The sequence below is a fragment of the Myotis nattereri genome (assembly GCF_964212035.1).
Source record: "Myotis nattereri genome assembly, chromosome: 14".
In the NCBI taxonomy this organism is placed as follows: domain Eukaryota; kingdom Metazoa; phylum Chordata; class Mammalia; order Chiroptera; family Vespertilionidae; genus Myotis; species Myotis nattereri.
In genome coordinates, this window is record NC_138089.1 from 61,389,040 (window position 1) to 61,402,346 (window position 13,307).

General features: G+C 54.4%; 1 protein-coding gene across 1 annotated transcript; it reads left to right on the forward strand.

Annotated features, from left to right (window-relative positions):
- The first annotated feature begins 196 nt into the window (after positions 1-196).
- Positions 197-8,768, forward strand: ELP6 (elongator acetyltransferase complex subunit 6). The gene is made up of 7 exons (XM_081106422.1): positions 197-336; positions 2,234-2,312; positions 2,881-2,951; positions 4,631-4,749; positions 5,484-5,685; positions 6,408-6,554; positions 7,321-8,768. The coding sequence occupies exons 1-7, from the start codon at positions 283-285 to the stop codon at positions 7,444-7,446; spliced, it is 798 nt and encodes a 265-aa protein (XP_080962548.1). The 5' UTR covers positions 197-282; the 3' UTR covers positions 7,447-8,768.
- Positions 8,769-13,307: the final 4,539 nt, after the last annotated feature.

Sequence of the window (13,307 nt, forward strand, 5' to 3'; positions counted from 1 at the left end):
ACGGCGAGTGCTCCAACACCGCAGACCCGCAGGGCAGGAACCGAACTTGTTCCAGCCACTGGAGCCGCCGGGCCGAGAGCGCGGGGGGACAGAGGCCGGAAGTGCGTCATCACGCGTGCGCCGGAAGCGCCCCGGTCTAGGCGCCTCCGGATTGGCTGCGGTGGGAGCCGGCGGCGGCGCGCGTGCTCCTGGCCCGAGGGTGTGGGTGCCGTGTGCTGCGGTCCCTGTTGGTCTCCGCGGCAGTTTTATTTCCCGTCCAGGACGCTGCTCCGCGAGCTCGGCATGTTCCCGGAGCTCAATGACCTCCTCAATGCCTCCCCGGACCGGGCGGAGCCGGTAACCCGCCGCGCGGTGGGGCGGGGCGGGCGGTCCCTGGAGCCGGGCGGAAGCACGCGTCCCGGGCGCAGGGCACACGGACCCGCGGGCAGGACGCGCTGCCCACCGGCCGACCGTGCTTGGGGGTTGTAGTCCAGGGAGGGCCGGCCGAGCGTGGGCTGGACCTCGGGGCCCGCGGGGCGTGGGTTTCTGCGCCTTCTCGCGGCTCCTCGAAGGCCGTGGGTGCCCGTGAACGATCTGGGACGCATGTTCGACGTATGGACGGACTTAGGTTCACAAACGTGTCCCGGGAGCCCTCGGCGTGTCACCCGATGGGGGTCCCGGCGCCCGGGGAAGGCTGCCGGAGAGGAGCGGAGAGGAGAGTTGGTTCTCCACCTTCACCGCGGCCCAGCCTCTTCCCCGTCCCGAGTGTCCTTCGGGCCCGGGAGCCCCCGCAGGGCGCGGCGATCGCTGCTGCTCCCTCTCCTGGCGCCTAGAAGCGCGCTTCCCCGCTGCTCTCAGCCAGCGCGGGGCTGCACCAGGCCACCTCGGGCACCACAGCCTCGCACTGTTTCCCACTCCCCGCCTTCTGGGGCACCTCGACGTGTTTCACCTTTTAGTCCAGGGGGTTACCTCTCCCAGGAGCATCCCGGGTTCATCTCATAACCTTTGTCTTTGTAACGAAATGTCAAGCTCCCCCGGGCAGCCAAGACGCCTCTGTGACCCCATAGTGCCGGGCAAATCAGCCTTCGGTAGGTAATTGTGTATTTCCTGGTTGCCCGGCAGCTCTCCTCTGCCCACGCCTGCAGGTGGCGCTGGCGACCTTGCTAATGGTCCTGCACCCCGAAGTGTTCAGCTCAGGGCCCAGCGGGGGAATGGAGGGTTCCAGTGGGAGGACAGCCCTGGGGGTCACCCTCAGGAGCTACAGTGTGATCTTTCATGTTTTGTTTTAAGAAGCACATTTTCAAAAATTAATTAATTAATTAATTATTGTGAATCCTTATCCGAGGATCTTTTTCCATTGATTTTTAGAGGGAGTGGGAGGAAGGGGGGGAGGGGGAGAACATCAATAGGAGAGACACATCGATTGGTTGCCTCCCCCACGTGCCCCAGCTGGAGCCAGGAATCCAGCCTGCAACCGAGGTGCGTGGTGCCTTTGACCGGAATCGAACCCGGGACCCTTCATTCTGCGGGCCAAGCAGGCCAACGCTCTGTCTCCTAGTACTGAGCCAGACCAGCCGGCGCCTCTTTCATGTTTCATAAGTGAAACAAGTCACCAGGGCACAGAGGTGTCTAATCCCCCTTGCTCTTGACCTTCCCTTCTGCTGACAAGGAATTCGAGGTGCTGGGTCAGGGCCGCCAGGCGTCGCAGAGACAGCCACCCTGAGAGGCCTTTCCGGGGCTCCTGGCCAGAGCTCTGCCTGAAGCGTGTTCAGGGCCGTTGGACACGGGGGTCTGTCTACAGCCACGCCTTCCCTCCCTCCCACCTCCCCACCCTCCAGCGGACTCGGCGTCCGAATTAGAAATGGGGAGGAAGCTGGAGCAGATGGCTTTTTGAAGGTCCCTTCCCGTGTGGCAGGCTCTGGTTTTTGTTGGATTCTGATGGTAGACGCTTCCTCTGTCCAGTATCTCATTCCCCCAACACTAGTCCCTGAGTTACTAGGTGAGGAGTGAGGAAGAGGAGGGATTTTATTCTCTGTTTTGCTTCGGGAAAATAGAAGCCAAGATATGCTTGCCCTTAATGAGTGACTTCATACTGATCACTTTAATTGTTTTTCCCACAATTTTTACTTCCTCTCTGATGATCCTAGTGCATATGTTGTGCATCCACACGCACACACACACTCTTCAGATTACACAGCCACCGCCCTCTTTCCGGGGATCTGGATCACCTTTTCGTGTTCCTCTTAATTTTTAGGGGAAACTGACTCTACTCTGTGATGCCGAGACCGATGGCAGTTTCCTTGTGCACCACTTTCTCTCCTTCTACCTCAAAGGTATGGGACCCATTGAGGCGACTGAGAAAGAAACCTGAGGCCAAAGGTGCTTAGGAAAGCCTGTTTCAGGAGTAAATGGGACTAGTCGGGGCGCGGCGTCTGGGTGGCCAGGTGGCTGTTCATTAGAATTAGTTACGTTCAGCGAGGCAGCTAGAGCTTCTTTGCGTTTCCTTCATATCGTCTCGGATGTAGGACCAGTTTTCAAAGTTAATTGTCGGGGCGGTGGGGGTAAGGACATGTAACACCTTAATAAAGAGAAAAGTTAATTGTACTCCTGTACACTGACAAACAGGAAAATATGATTTTTTAAAGGCCACAATTTACTTACACTGGAGCAAAATAAGGTACCCAGTAATACACCTAACAGAAGTGCATCTCAGAATCAACTGTAAAAGGTATAATTATTAAGTATTTTAAAAATCGCATCTTAGAATCAAATTTGGTATTTTAGGTTGCAAGACCCGGGTCTCTAAGACCTGCCTTAGTGCTTCCGTTTCCAGAGGCACGGAGGGCAGGAGAGTGGCTGTGCAGAGAGACGGTGTTAAGACACATTTATTTTGTCTTCCAGCTAATTGTAAGGTGTGTTTCGTGGCCCTCGTTCAGTCCTTCAGTCACTACAATATTGTGGGGCAGAAGCTGGTAAGTATTTCAGACTTGGTGGTGAGGTCCCTGAGTGAGTGTGTGTGTGCCACGTACGTGTGAGTGCTCTGAGGTTGGAGAGAACTTGGCAAGAGAGGGACTGAGGAACTCGTGGGCCCCTGAACGCTTTATCTGAAGGGGTTAAACAGCATCTCATGTTTTGTTACTTTGAGTTTATAGACCCAGATCTTTGCTCATTAACCAAACCCGTCTCTGTTGATTCTGGACCAGTCACGGTTTCCCCTCTCCATGTGGGCTCTCCTCTGGGCCCTGCTGGGCTGGCCATCACAGCTTGTCTGCCACCAAGTTGAGTGGCTCCACTGTCTCTCCCTAAGTCTAGGGCTTAGGGCCCAGATGTGGGGACAGGCACTTTGCCACCTGCACCCCATCTCCACAGATAAAGGCAGGTAAGCACTTGACAGCCAGAGGCTGCTCAAGGCCTAGTGAGGCGTGTGTTTTGTTTTGATAGGCCGGCCTCACGGGGAGAGAACCGGTCTCCCACCGGCAGCGGTCTCTGAAGTGCCAGGTCACCGCTCTTCCCTGATGCAGGGAAGCAGATGGGAGGGTGAGAGGAGGTGGCTCTTCCTCACTCTGTGCAGTCAGGTCAGGAACGCGCTGCATTCCAGGTCAGGCACGTCCCCCTCTGGCCGCGACGTCGGGCTTTCTGGATGAGAGAGCTGTGTCTCAGTCCAGGTGGGCTGCTTTTCCGATGCCCGTGGCCTCACCGTCCACACGGCAGGGTGGTCTGCACATGCTGGGTGTGCACAGCCTCGATGAGCTGCCGTACCCTAACCTCACACCTTCTTGGTGGGCGACTGCACTTAACACGAGCAGAATGGCGGGGAGCAAGAGCACAGGTGGCGGCCAGGGGGCTTTCTGTGCCCGGCGCTGCTGGCGCTGCTGGCGCCGAGTGGAGAGCTAGCGGGTGAACGGGCCATGGAGACCTGGCCCAGGGCTGTGCCCTGTCCCTGCACAGAGAGGGAGTGCCACCATCCCTGGCGCTTTGCTGAAATGCTGACTCTTGGGCTCTGCCCCTGAAACTTGTGGTCTGGAGGTCTGGAGTGGGGCTCAGGGATCTGCATTTTAATCAGGGTCTTGAGGTTCTTACTTGGGTGGTTCATGAAGAATCCTATTTAAGAAGTTCTCATTAGAGCAAGGGTCGACAAACTCCTGCCTGTGCCCCGGTGTTTTGTAAATAACGTTTTATTAGAACACAGCCACACCCATTTGCTGATGAATTGTCTATGGTTGCTTTCGTTCTACAATAGCAGAGTTGAGTAGTTGCTACAGAGACTGTCATTCTCCCACCCTCTTACTGTTATTATTTACTTACTGCTTTTAAATGTGCTTAACTTTATAAATACATGCATTTAAAAAGGAATCTATATTACTATTGTAAATTAAAATCTGTCGGGTAATCATAAAATAAATATAAAAGCAAAAAATGCACTTTTTTTATATAAAGTGACAATCAATGTAAGTGCACCTCTGAAAACAATGGGAATTGTGGGTGGGAACGCCCAGGGGAAAGGAGACACGCGCCCAGGGAGGGTGGACAGGTGCACATCTGCAGGGTTTGGGTGGGGCTGTGCCCTCCTGAGAGCTTGAGGTGAGCGCCCTGGGGTTCCCCTGGGGTTCCCTTGCGAGGCGCCGTGGCTCACTCTCGTGGTTGTGCTCAGGGTGTCAGCCTGACCACGGCGCGGGAGCGCGGGCAGCTGGTCTTCCTCGAGGGTCTCAGGTCAGCGGTGGACATCTTCTTCCGGGCCGAGGGCAAGGCACACCCCCTGCAGTTCCTCAGGTCAGTCCGCCTGCAGCCCAGCCCAGGGCACAGCTGGTGGGGCCAGCCCAGCGCAGCTGTTGCCTCCCCCTCGGCAGCCTCCCCCTCGGTGCTGAGGGCAGTGCGGCTTCGGGTCAGATGCCCCTGTTGCGGCAGCATTACTGGAAGCCCTTGCTCTGACCCTGGGCCGGAGGGCGGGCGGGCGGCTGTCCCCAAAGCTGTGGGAGGTGTTGTCTGCGGGAATCTGGTGACCGGCTCTGATTCTGGGAAATGGCCGCTGAGGGAGTCACAAGGGAGTCCCGGGGAGATGGGCCAGCCCCTTCAGGAACAGGTCGCATGTTACACACCAGCCGCCCTGAGACCAGAGCCCCTCATGCAGGACCCCGAGTTGCTGTTTAGCTTTTTATGCCCCATTAGGACCTGCTGGGAGGGCTGCTCCCGCCTGCCCAGCCACAGGAGCCCTCCAGGGCCCCACCTCGGATCAGAGGTGCGGGCTGCCCCTGTGGGCCTGGGGCTGTTGGCTTTTGTGTCTGCAGTTTGTAGCCCAGTGCCTGGTGCCCAGGGGCCTCGAGGAGCATTTGTGTTGAAGCACAGCTCACTGCACGCACAGGCCTTCTCTCGCCGACCAGCCTGACCCCTTGGGGCAAAGGACTGGGACCCAGCTCTCTGCCCCCCCAGCCGCTCCCTGTGCTGCCGCTCAGTCCAAGACGCAGGCCGTGGAGAGTGAACTCTGCTGACTTCTGCCCCGTGTGCAGGGAGGCCACGGCCGCCAGCCTGCGGCCGCTGTATGAGTTCGTGCGGGAGGCCCTGGAGCCCGTGGGTCGGGCGGAGGCCGCCTGGAAGCGCCCGGTGCTGCTGGTGGACGACCTCAGTGTGCTGCTGAGCCTGGGCGTGCGGGCGGAGGCCGTGCTGGACTTCATCCACTACTGCAGGGCCTGCGTCTGCTGCCGGCTGCAGGTACCACGGGCCGGGCAGGCCCAGCCCTCGCTGGCTCGCGGTGGTCTGTTGGCTCATGGCTTGGGGTTGGGCTTTCCTCTGGCAGGCCCAGGAGTCTTTGGGGCTCTCTGCTCCCCGTACCTGCCAGTGCTAAAGGGGTGGTGAGCCGTCTCCAGGGGCTGGTCGTGTGGTGCTGCGAGGTCCCAGCCCTGTGTGTCCTGGGCAGGTCACTGTCCCTCTGGGTGTGTTTACAGATCAGTTGAGATCATGGGTATAAATTGCTTGAAAAATTGTGAGGTGCAATACAAGTAGGTTGTCAAGATATTAGGCAAAAGTGGAGACTTTACCATAATAGAGATTTTATTTTATTTTTGGTCAGTCCTCACCTGAGGATATTTTTCCATTGGTTTTTAGGGAGAGTGGAAGGGAGAGGGAGAGACAGAAACATCGATGTGAGAGAGACACATGGATTGGCTGCCTCCTGCACGCGCCCCGACCAGGGCCAGGGCCCTCCCCGCGAGGTGCATGCCCCTGACATGGAGCCTGGGACCTCCAGTCCGCAGGCCGTGTGGCTTCAGGTGACGAGCTGGAAGCACAGGCTGGAGGTGCTGGTGATGGGATGTCCAGTGGGTGATTGGAGCCCAGGCAGGGCCCTCCCACAAGGGGCTGGTCGCGGCGGCGGCTGACCGGGAGAGGGTGTGCGGCCTTCCTTCAGGAGAGGCTTCCTTCTGTGTCTGTTGCAGGGAAACATAGTGGCCCTTGTACACGACAGTGGGGACGCCGAGGACGAGGAGAGCGACGTCCTGCTGAATGGCCTCAGTCACCAGAGCCACCTGGTCCTGCGGGCCGAGGGCCTGGCCACCGGCTTCTGCAGGGACGTGCACGGGCAGGTGCGCAGGGTGGGCAGCATCCTGCTGGGTGACGGGCTGCTGGCGTCTGTGCCTGAGTCTGGCTCTCACGTGGGAAAGTGTTGTTTTAAAATCGGGACCTGGGCGGCTTTCCCTGAGGCTGGGTGGCCGCCCCTGCTGCCCCTACACAGTGCGGGGGGAGCGCTCAGGCGGAGGGCGGCCTGCGCCTGAGGGAGGCCAGGCTCATCCCCGGCTGCCATGCTTCTCCGCCTTCTGAGACTTCACCCAGCCCCACCCCAGGCTGACTTCCTGCGGCCACGCCTGCCCAGGGGCCCTCAGAGGCGAGCGTGGGGTCTACAGCTGCACAACCATGCTGAGCGGCAGTGCCCGCGGCCGGTGTGAGAGGCTCTGCCGGGCGCTGGGGCCTGGCTCTGAAGGCTCAGGACGCGCAGCCGGGACGTCACCCAGACGAGCGGAGCCCCCGGGCCTGAGTGGAGCGCGTTCTCAGTTAGTGCGGCAGCAGGTGCTGACCGTGTAGGGAAACAGGATGAGGGGCCCCACAGACACTGCGCAGAGGTTCCCTGGTGACTGTTCCTCTCTGTGGGGAGCAGGTGTCACTGTCGTCATGGAGGCTCCTTGACTCTCCGCTGGTAACAGAACAGCCTGGCTGTGGAGTCGGGCCCAAACCTGCATGGCACACGTGCCAGTGATCTGAGGCCCGAGGGCATGGAGGGGCCGGGAGGACAGGGAGGGCGGGGCGGGGGGGGGCAGGTGCTGGGCGGGGCCTCTCACTCTCTCCTGTCCGCAGCTGAGGGTCCTGTGGAGGACGCCGTCGCCACCCGCCCAGCGGGGCCGGAGCCTCACGTTCCAGTACAAGATCCAGGACAAGAGCGTGTCCTTTTTCGCCAAAGGACTGTCTCCTGCGGTTCTGTGACCCGAGGGGCAGACGGAGCCCCCGGGCGGTTTCCTCACGGAGGGTGAAGCATCTCCGCCTTCGCAGCCGTGTTCCCAGCTGGACTGCACCCAGGGATGAGCGGACTGTGGCGTGTGCCCTTGTCCCACGTTTAGAAAACACGTCAGGAACCCGCACCCTGCCTCTGCCGAGATGGAGCTGGGTGCAGGGGCCCTTACACGTCAGCCCGGCCGTTTCCGCTGTGCTTTGGAGCCAGGGTGGTCTGAGCGCTGGCAGGAACCGTACCAATGGTGGGCATCCTCGGGGACAGAAGGGGCCGTCCTGGCTGCCATAGAGGGTCCCCCAGGCGCCCCACATCCTGGCTCCGTGGCCATCTCAGAGTTTCCACCTTTGTCTTGCAAAGGTCCTTTCCCTAAGCCCAGCGAAGAAGCAGCTTAGGAGGCGTGAGGCCCAAGGAGGCCACACTGGCTGACCCACCCTCCTGGGAAGGGGAGGGCTCCCACCCGTTCAGCTCGGCTCCCCCTGGTTCCCCTGGTTCTGTGGGGAACGGGGAACAGGCGGAGAGAACAGGCGACGAGCTATTAAACCAGTTCGAGTAGCAGGAAGCGCACAGGCTGCCGTCGCAGGAGAGCAGTGGTCCCCTCGCCTGGTGTGTGAGTTGCCGGAGCGGAGCTTGGGCTAGAAGGCGTGGTTTGGAAGCAGTGCCAGTGCGAGGCCTGGGAATGCTCCCGTCTTGTGTCTGAGGGCATCTTGGCTCCTCAGGGTTCAGAAATGTCTTCCTTCTTCACTGCCGGGAAGGGCTGTTCCTTTTTAGCTTAAAATAACTTCTAAGTGTTCCTTCACTGTTGACTCATTTAGGATTCGTTACGGTCTCGTGCTTGTCTCCGTGCTGATCATGAAATGGCCCCGCAGTGCTGACTGAGGAGAATGGGCTCTGATTTATTTACACGTAAAGTTTCTGAAACTGAGCCTCTGTACCGTTCACGCATCTAGGTGTTGAAAGGTTGGTGTGTCTGTGCTCTCAGGAGTCTTTAGTTTTTTATATCGATTTTAGAGAGAAACATCAGCTGCTTGTTCCACTTATCTATGTATTGGTTGATTCTTGTTTGTGCCCTGACTGGAGATCGAACTCACAACCTTCGTATATTGGAACAACGTTCTAACCAACTGAACTACCTGGCCAGGGCCTCGAGAATCTTTTTTGAAAGGGTATTGTGCCCACCCTGGCCGGTTTGGCTCAGTGGATGAAGATTTGGCCTGTGGACTGAAGGGTCCTGGTTTGATTCCAGCCAAGGGCACATGCCCAGGTTGTGGGCTCAATCCCCAGTAGGGGGTGCACAGGAGGCAGCCAATCAATGATTCTCATCATTGATTTTTCTATCTCAGTCTCCCTCTCCCTCTCCCATCTGAAATCAATAAAAAAAAATATATATATATACATATATATGTGTGTGTGTATATATATATGTATATATATATATATGTGTGTGTATATATATATATATATATATATATATAATTGATTTTTTACAGAGTGGAAGGGAGAGGGATAGAGTTAGAAACATCGATGAGAGAGAAACATTGGTCAGCTGCCTCCTGCACACCCTCTACTGGGGATGTGCCCGCAACCAAGGTACATGCCCTTGACCGGAATCGAACCTGGGACCCTTGAGTCCGCAGGCCGACGCTCTATCCACTGAGCCAAACCGGCTAGGGCTAAAAAAATATTTTTTAAAAAAGGGTTATTGTGCCCACTTATCCAGATGACTTTCACCAGCACTTTGTCAAGTTCTATAAAGTGTTCTTCAGAGACTTTTCCTCATTTTTTAAAACTGTGGTTGTATATTTTTTTATTATTAGATTCTTAAATCTTTATTGTTGCAAGTATTACATATGTCCCCTTTCCCCACCATTAATGTCCTCTAGCCCACCCCCGTCCCCTGGTTGTATAATTTTATTAAAACTAATGCAGAAATTGATTTAATACCCTCTCAAATGCTTTTTAGTTATTGGAAAAGGACTTACCTGATTTTTTTAAAATGTGTTTTAGACATAGTAATGCAGTTGGCTTTTTAAAAAAATTTCTAAACTCTTCTAATGATTTTCAGATCAAGACTCTTGAATTTGTTAGATATTTCCCCTTTTTTAGGTATCGCTAACGTCTGCAAATAATGGTACACACCTTGCTTATTCCTCCCTTGCATAACTTTAGTCAGCACTTTGCAATTTGTGAAATGAGAGTGGTGTGTAGGCATTTGCTGCCCAGTTTCTGTTTTTAATGGAATAGGAAGCATTTTCGTATAATACCTAATTTTAAAACATGTTCTCAAGTCAGTTTGAAAATAAGCTTGAAGAAGGAGAGGAGAATGAAATGTCCCTCTTCCACTCCTATCCCCCACCCCCTTTTTAAATATATTTTATTGGTTTCAGAGCGGAAGGGAGAGGGAGAGGGAGAGGGGGAGAGAGAGAGAGAGAGAGAGAGAGAGAGAGAGAGAGAGAGAGACACATCAGTGGTGAGAGAGAATCACTGATCAGCTGCCTCCTGCACGCCCCACACTGGGGATGGAGCCCACAAACTGGTTGTGCTCTTGGTTCATAGGTCAGCGCTCAGCCACTGAGCCGCGCCTTTTTAAGGGCTCGACCAGTAATCACTGAACCCCGTGGACTTCCTCGAGGCTCTGGCGCTTTTCCCGTGGGCGTGCCGGCGTGGTGACAGCTCTCGGGGTCTGACCCTTGAGTCCCTCCTGCAGTCTTGTCTGACTAGTATTTGTTCTGTTTTCTGTAAACTGCTGTTTGTCGGGCTTAAGATTTTAAAATTAACGTTTATGTTTGAGATGGACCTATTATGGTAGTATACCGTCTATAGTTGTGAGCAGAGGTGACCTCTAATTGTTTTTCTCTGTATTCGTCCAGTCAGGTTTGAACATGAAAATAATACTTGCCACATAAGCAGTGTGGAGGAAGTCGCTGCCTTTCACACGCTCTGAAAGTCTAAGTGCTTTTTATTCCAGTTTAGGACTGCATGGGTCAAGGTCAGGCAACTTTTTGGAATTTTGTCTTTGTTACTGGTCTTTATGGTCAGTTTTAGTACTAGTTATTTTTCCAATATTTATCTTTTCTATTTGTTTTCCTGAAAAACTATTTATACATCATATATACAATAAGAGACTTGTGTCCAGAATATATAAAGAACTCTCACAATTTAATAAGACAACCAGTTAAAGAGTGAGCAGAAGATTGGCATAGACATCAAAGCAGACACAGGAATGCCAACATGCACATAAACATAAACATAAAATACCCAACATAGCCCTGGCTGGCGTGGCTCAGTGGATAAGCGTCGGCCTTGGGACTGGAGGGTCCCGGGTTTGATTCTGGTTAAGGGCACATGCAGGGGTTGCAGCTCCATCCCCAGTGTGGGGCGACCGGGAGGCAGCTGATCCATGATTCTCTCTCATCATTGATGTTCTCTCTCTCCCTCCACCTCTCTGAAATCAATAAAAATACGTAAAAAAAAAAAAAAAAAAAAAGATACCTAACATAACTAGCCATCTGGGATGTTCCTTAATAGAGAATGTTGCTAATTACCACACAGCTCAGCTAGAATTCAGTAACAGCTACAAATCAGACAGTCCTGTAGGTTTGGAAAGAAGGAAGCATATCCTTCAAGGAGCAGAGGGTCAATGGAAGCAACTGGGTAACAATAATCACTTCATGCTCCTAAAGTGGCTACAAACCGACGTGCCCTCGCAGGTGTGGCTCGGTGGGTAGACAAACCCGGATCTACCCCTCACCCAGGTGACCAGGGTCCGTCAAATGTCTCAAACTCCTCAGCCAGCACACCCACAGGGAAGTCCAGAGCCTCAAGGAAGCCGAGGGGGGCAGGAACAGCGCCATCCCACCTGGCGGTCATGGTGGAGATGAGCTTTTATTAGAGCACCGAGCACACGACCTACACAACACAAGTGCTCACTGAAGCGTTTACCCAGATCCCTGGCCTGTGTGGCTCAGTGGATAGAGTGTCGGCCTGCAGACTGAAGGGTCCTGGGCTCAATTCGGTCAAGGGCATGTGCCCTGGTTGTGGGCGCCATCCCCAGTAGAGGGCATGCAGGAGGCAGCCGATCAATGATTCTCTCTTCCTCTCTGAAATTAAGAATATATTTTAAAAAAGAATGGCTACTGTGTTTTGGAATCGAGGCATTTTACATCTGTCCACCTGGATCTTAATTTATTTCCAAAAGTCGCAGAGGTCAATGTTGGCTGCATCCTGAAACCGGACTCCTCAGGTGCGGTTCCCTGAGGTCCAGTATTTTCCGGCCACAAGCAGCTGCTGCTGCTGCTAGAACCAGGATGCAGAGCCAAGGAGTCTGGCCGGAAGCAGCCCTGTCCACTTGATCCGTTGCCAGCTGCTGTCACTAGTGCTTAACCCGTGGTGATCGTGATCACTAGTGCAAGTGACTGCAGAGACGGACCCGAATCGCTTTGAAACACCCTTCTCCGTGTCCCAATGGCCAAGGTGCCTGGCCGTGGGTTGGAACCCAGAATCCTGCGTCCAGGCTGTGGCCACCACGTCAGTTGTTAAGAGTCACCTCTCTCCCCTCTCGAAGAATTTTTCCTTATTTGTGAAATAGACCCAGCCCATTTTTCAAGATTTTCTTGAGGACTGGCCCAGTGTAGAAGCTTAAGTATGGGAAATTATGACTTCTTTTTTAAATGTTTTTTAAAATTTATTTTGAGAGGAAGGGAGAGGAAGAGATAGAAACATCAATGATGAAAGGGAATCGATTGGCTGCCTCTTTCATGTTGGACCAAGCTCGCAACCCAGGCACGTGCCCTTGACTGGAATCAAACCTGGGACCCTTTGGTCCACAGGCCGATGCTTTATCCACTGAGCCAAACCAGCCAGGGCTAAATATGTTTATTGATATCAGAGAGAGGGAGAGGGATAGAAACATCAATGATGAGAGAATCATGGATCAGCTGCCTCCTGCACGTCCCCCACTGGGGATCAAGCCTGCAAGATCACGTGCACCCTGCTGTGATCTCCTGGGTTGATGCTCAACCACTGAGCCACACCAGCCAGGCACTTCTTGATAAACTCTAAGCTCCATTTCATTTAATTTTTTGAGTTATTCCATGGTAAGCAATTTGAAGTATGGTTGAGCTTTGCTAATCCTATCTAATAAAAGAGAAACATGGTAATTGGTGTATGACCACTACCCTTCCCATTGGCTAGTCAGGGCGATATGCAAATTAACTGCCAGCCAAGATGGCGGCCAGCAGCCAGGCAGCTTGAAACTAACATGAGGCTTGCTTGCTTCAGTGACGGAGGACTCCAACATTCCCCGCCTGCCTTGCCAGCCTCTGAGCTTGCAGTTTAAGAAACATTGTAACAAATATAGAAGCTAAACAAAACCCCAGAAACCGGCTTTCAGCAGAGCCCGGGATCTCAGAGCTGGAGTTATAAATTGTTTCAATTATAGAACTGAAACAAACTAGATACCTTCTTTCAGCAGCAGAGCCCTCAGAGCTGGAGCCAGAGCTAAAGCTGGCCCAGAATTAAAAAAAAAGAAAAGAAAGAAAGGAGCAGTTGGGAGCTTCAGTCGGCCTGAAAACAGCCCTCAGCCCCTCACCCAGACTGGCCAGGCACCCCAGTGGGGACCCCCACCCTGATCCAGGACACTCTTCAGGGCAAACCAGCCAGCCCCACCCATGCACCAGGCCTCTATTCTATATAGTAAAAGGGTAATATGCCTCCCAGCACCAGGATCAGTGGAGCCGCAAGGCCTCCTGGCACCGGGATCAGCATGACGGGGTGGCGCCCCAACCCCCTGATCAGCCCTGCTCTGTGCCTGATAGGTGGGAGCTCCCCAACTCCCTGA

Coding starts and splice junctions, on each gene's coding strand:
- ELP6 (XM_081106422.1), top strand. CDS start 283: ATGTTCCCGGAGCTCAATGACCTCCTCAATGCCTCCCCGGACCGGGCG. Junction 2,313..2,880: donor TCTCTCCTTCTACCTCAAAG/GTATGGGACCCA, acceptor TTTGTCTTCCAG/CTAATTGTAAGGTGTGTTTC. Junction 6,555..7,320: donor GCAGGGACGTGCACGGGCAG/GTGCGCAGGGTG, acceptor TCCTGTCCGCAG/CTGAGGGTCCTGTGGAGGAC.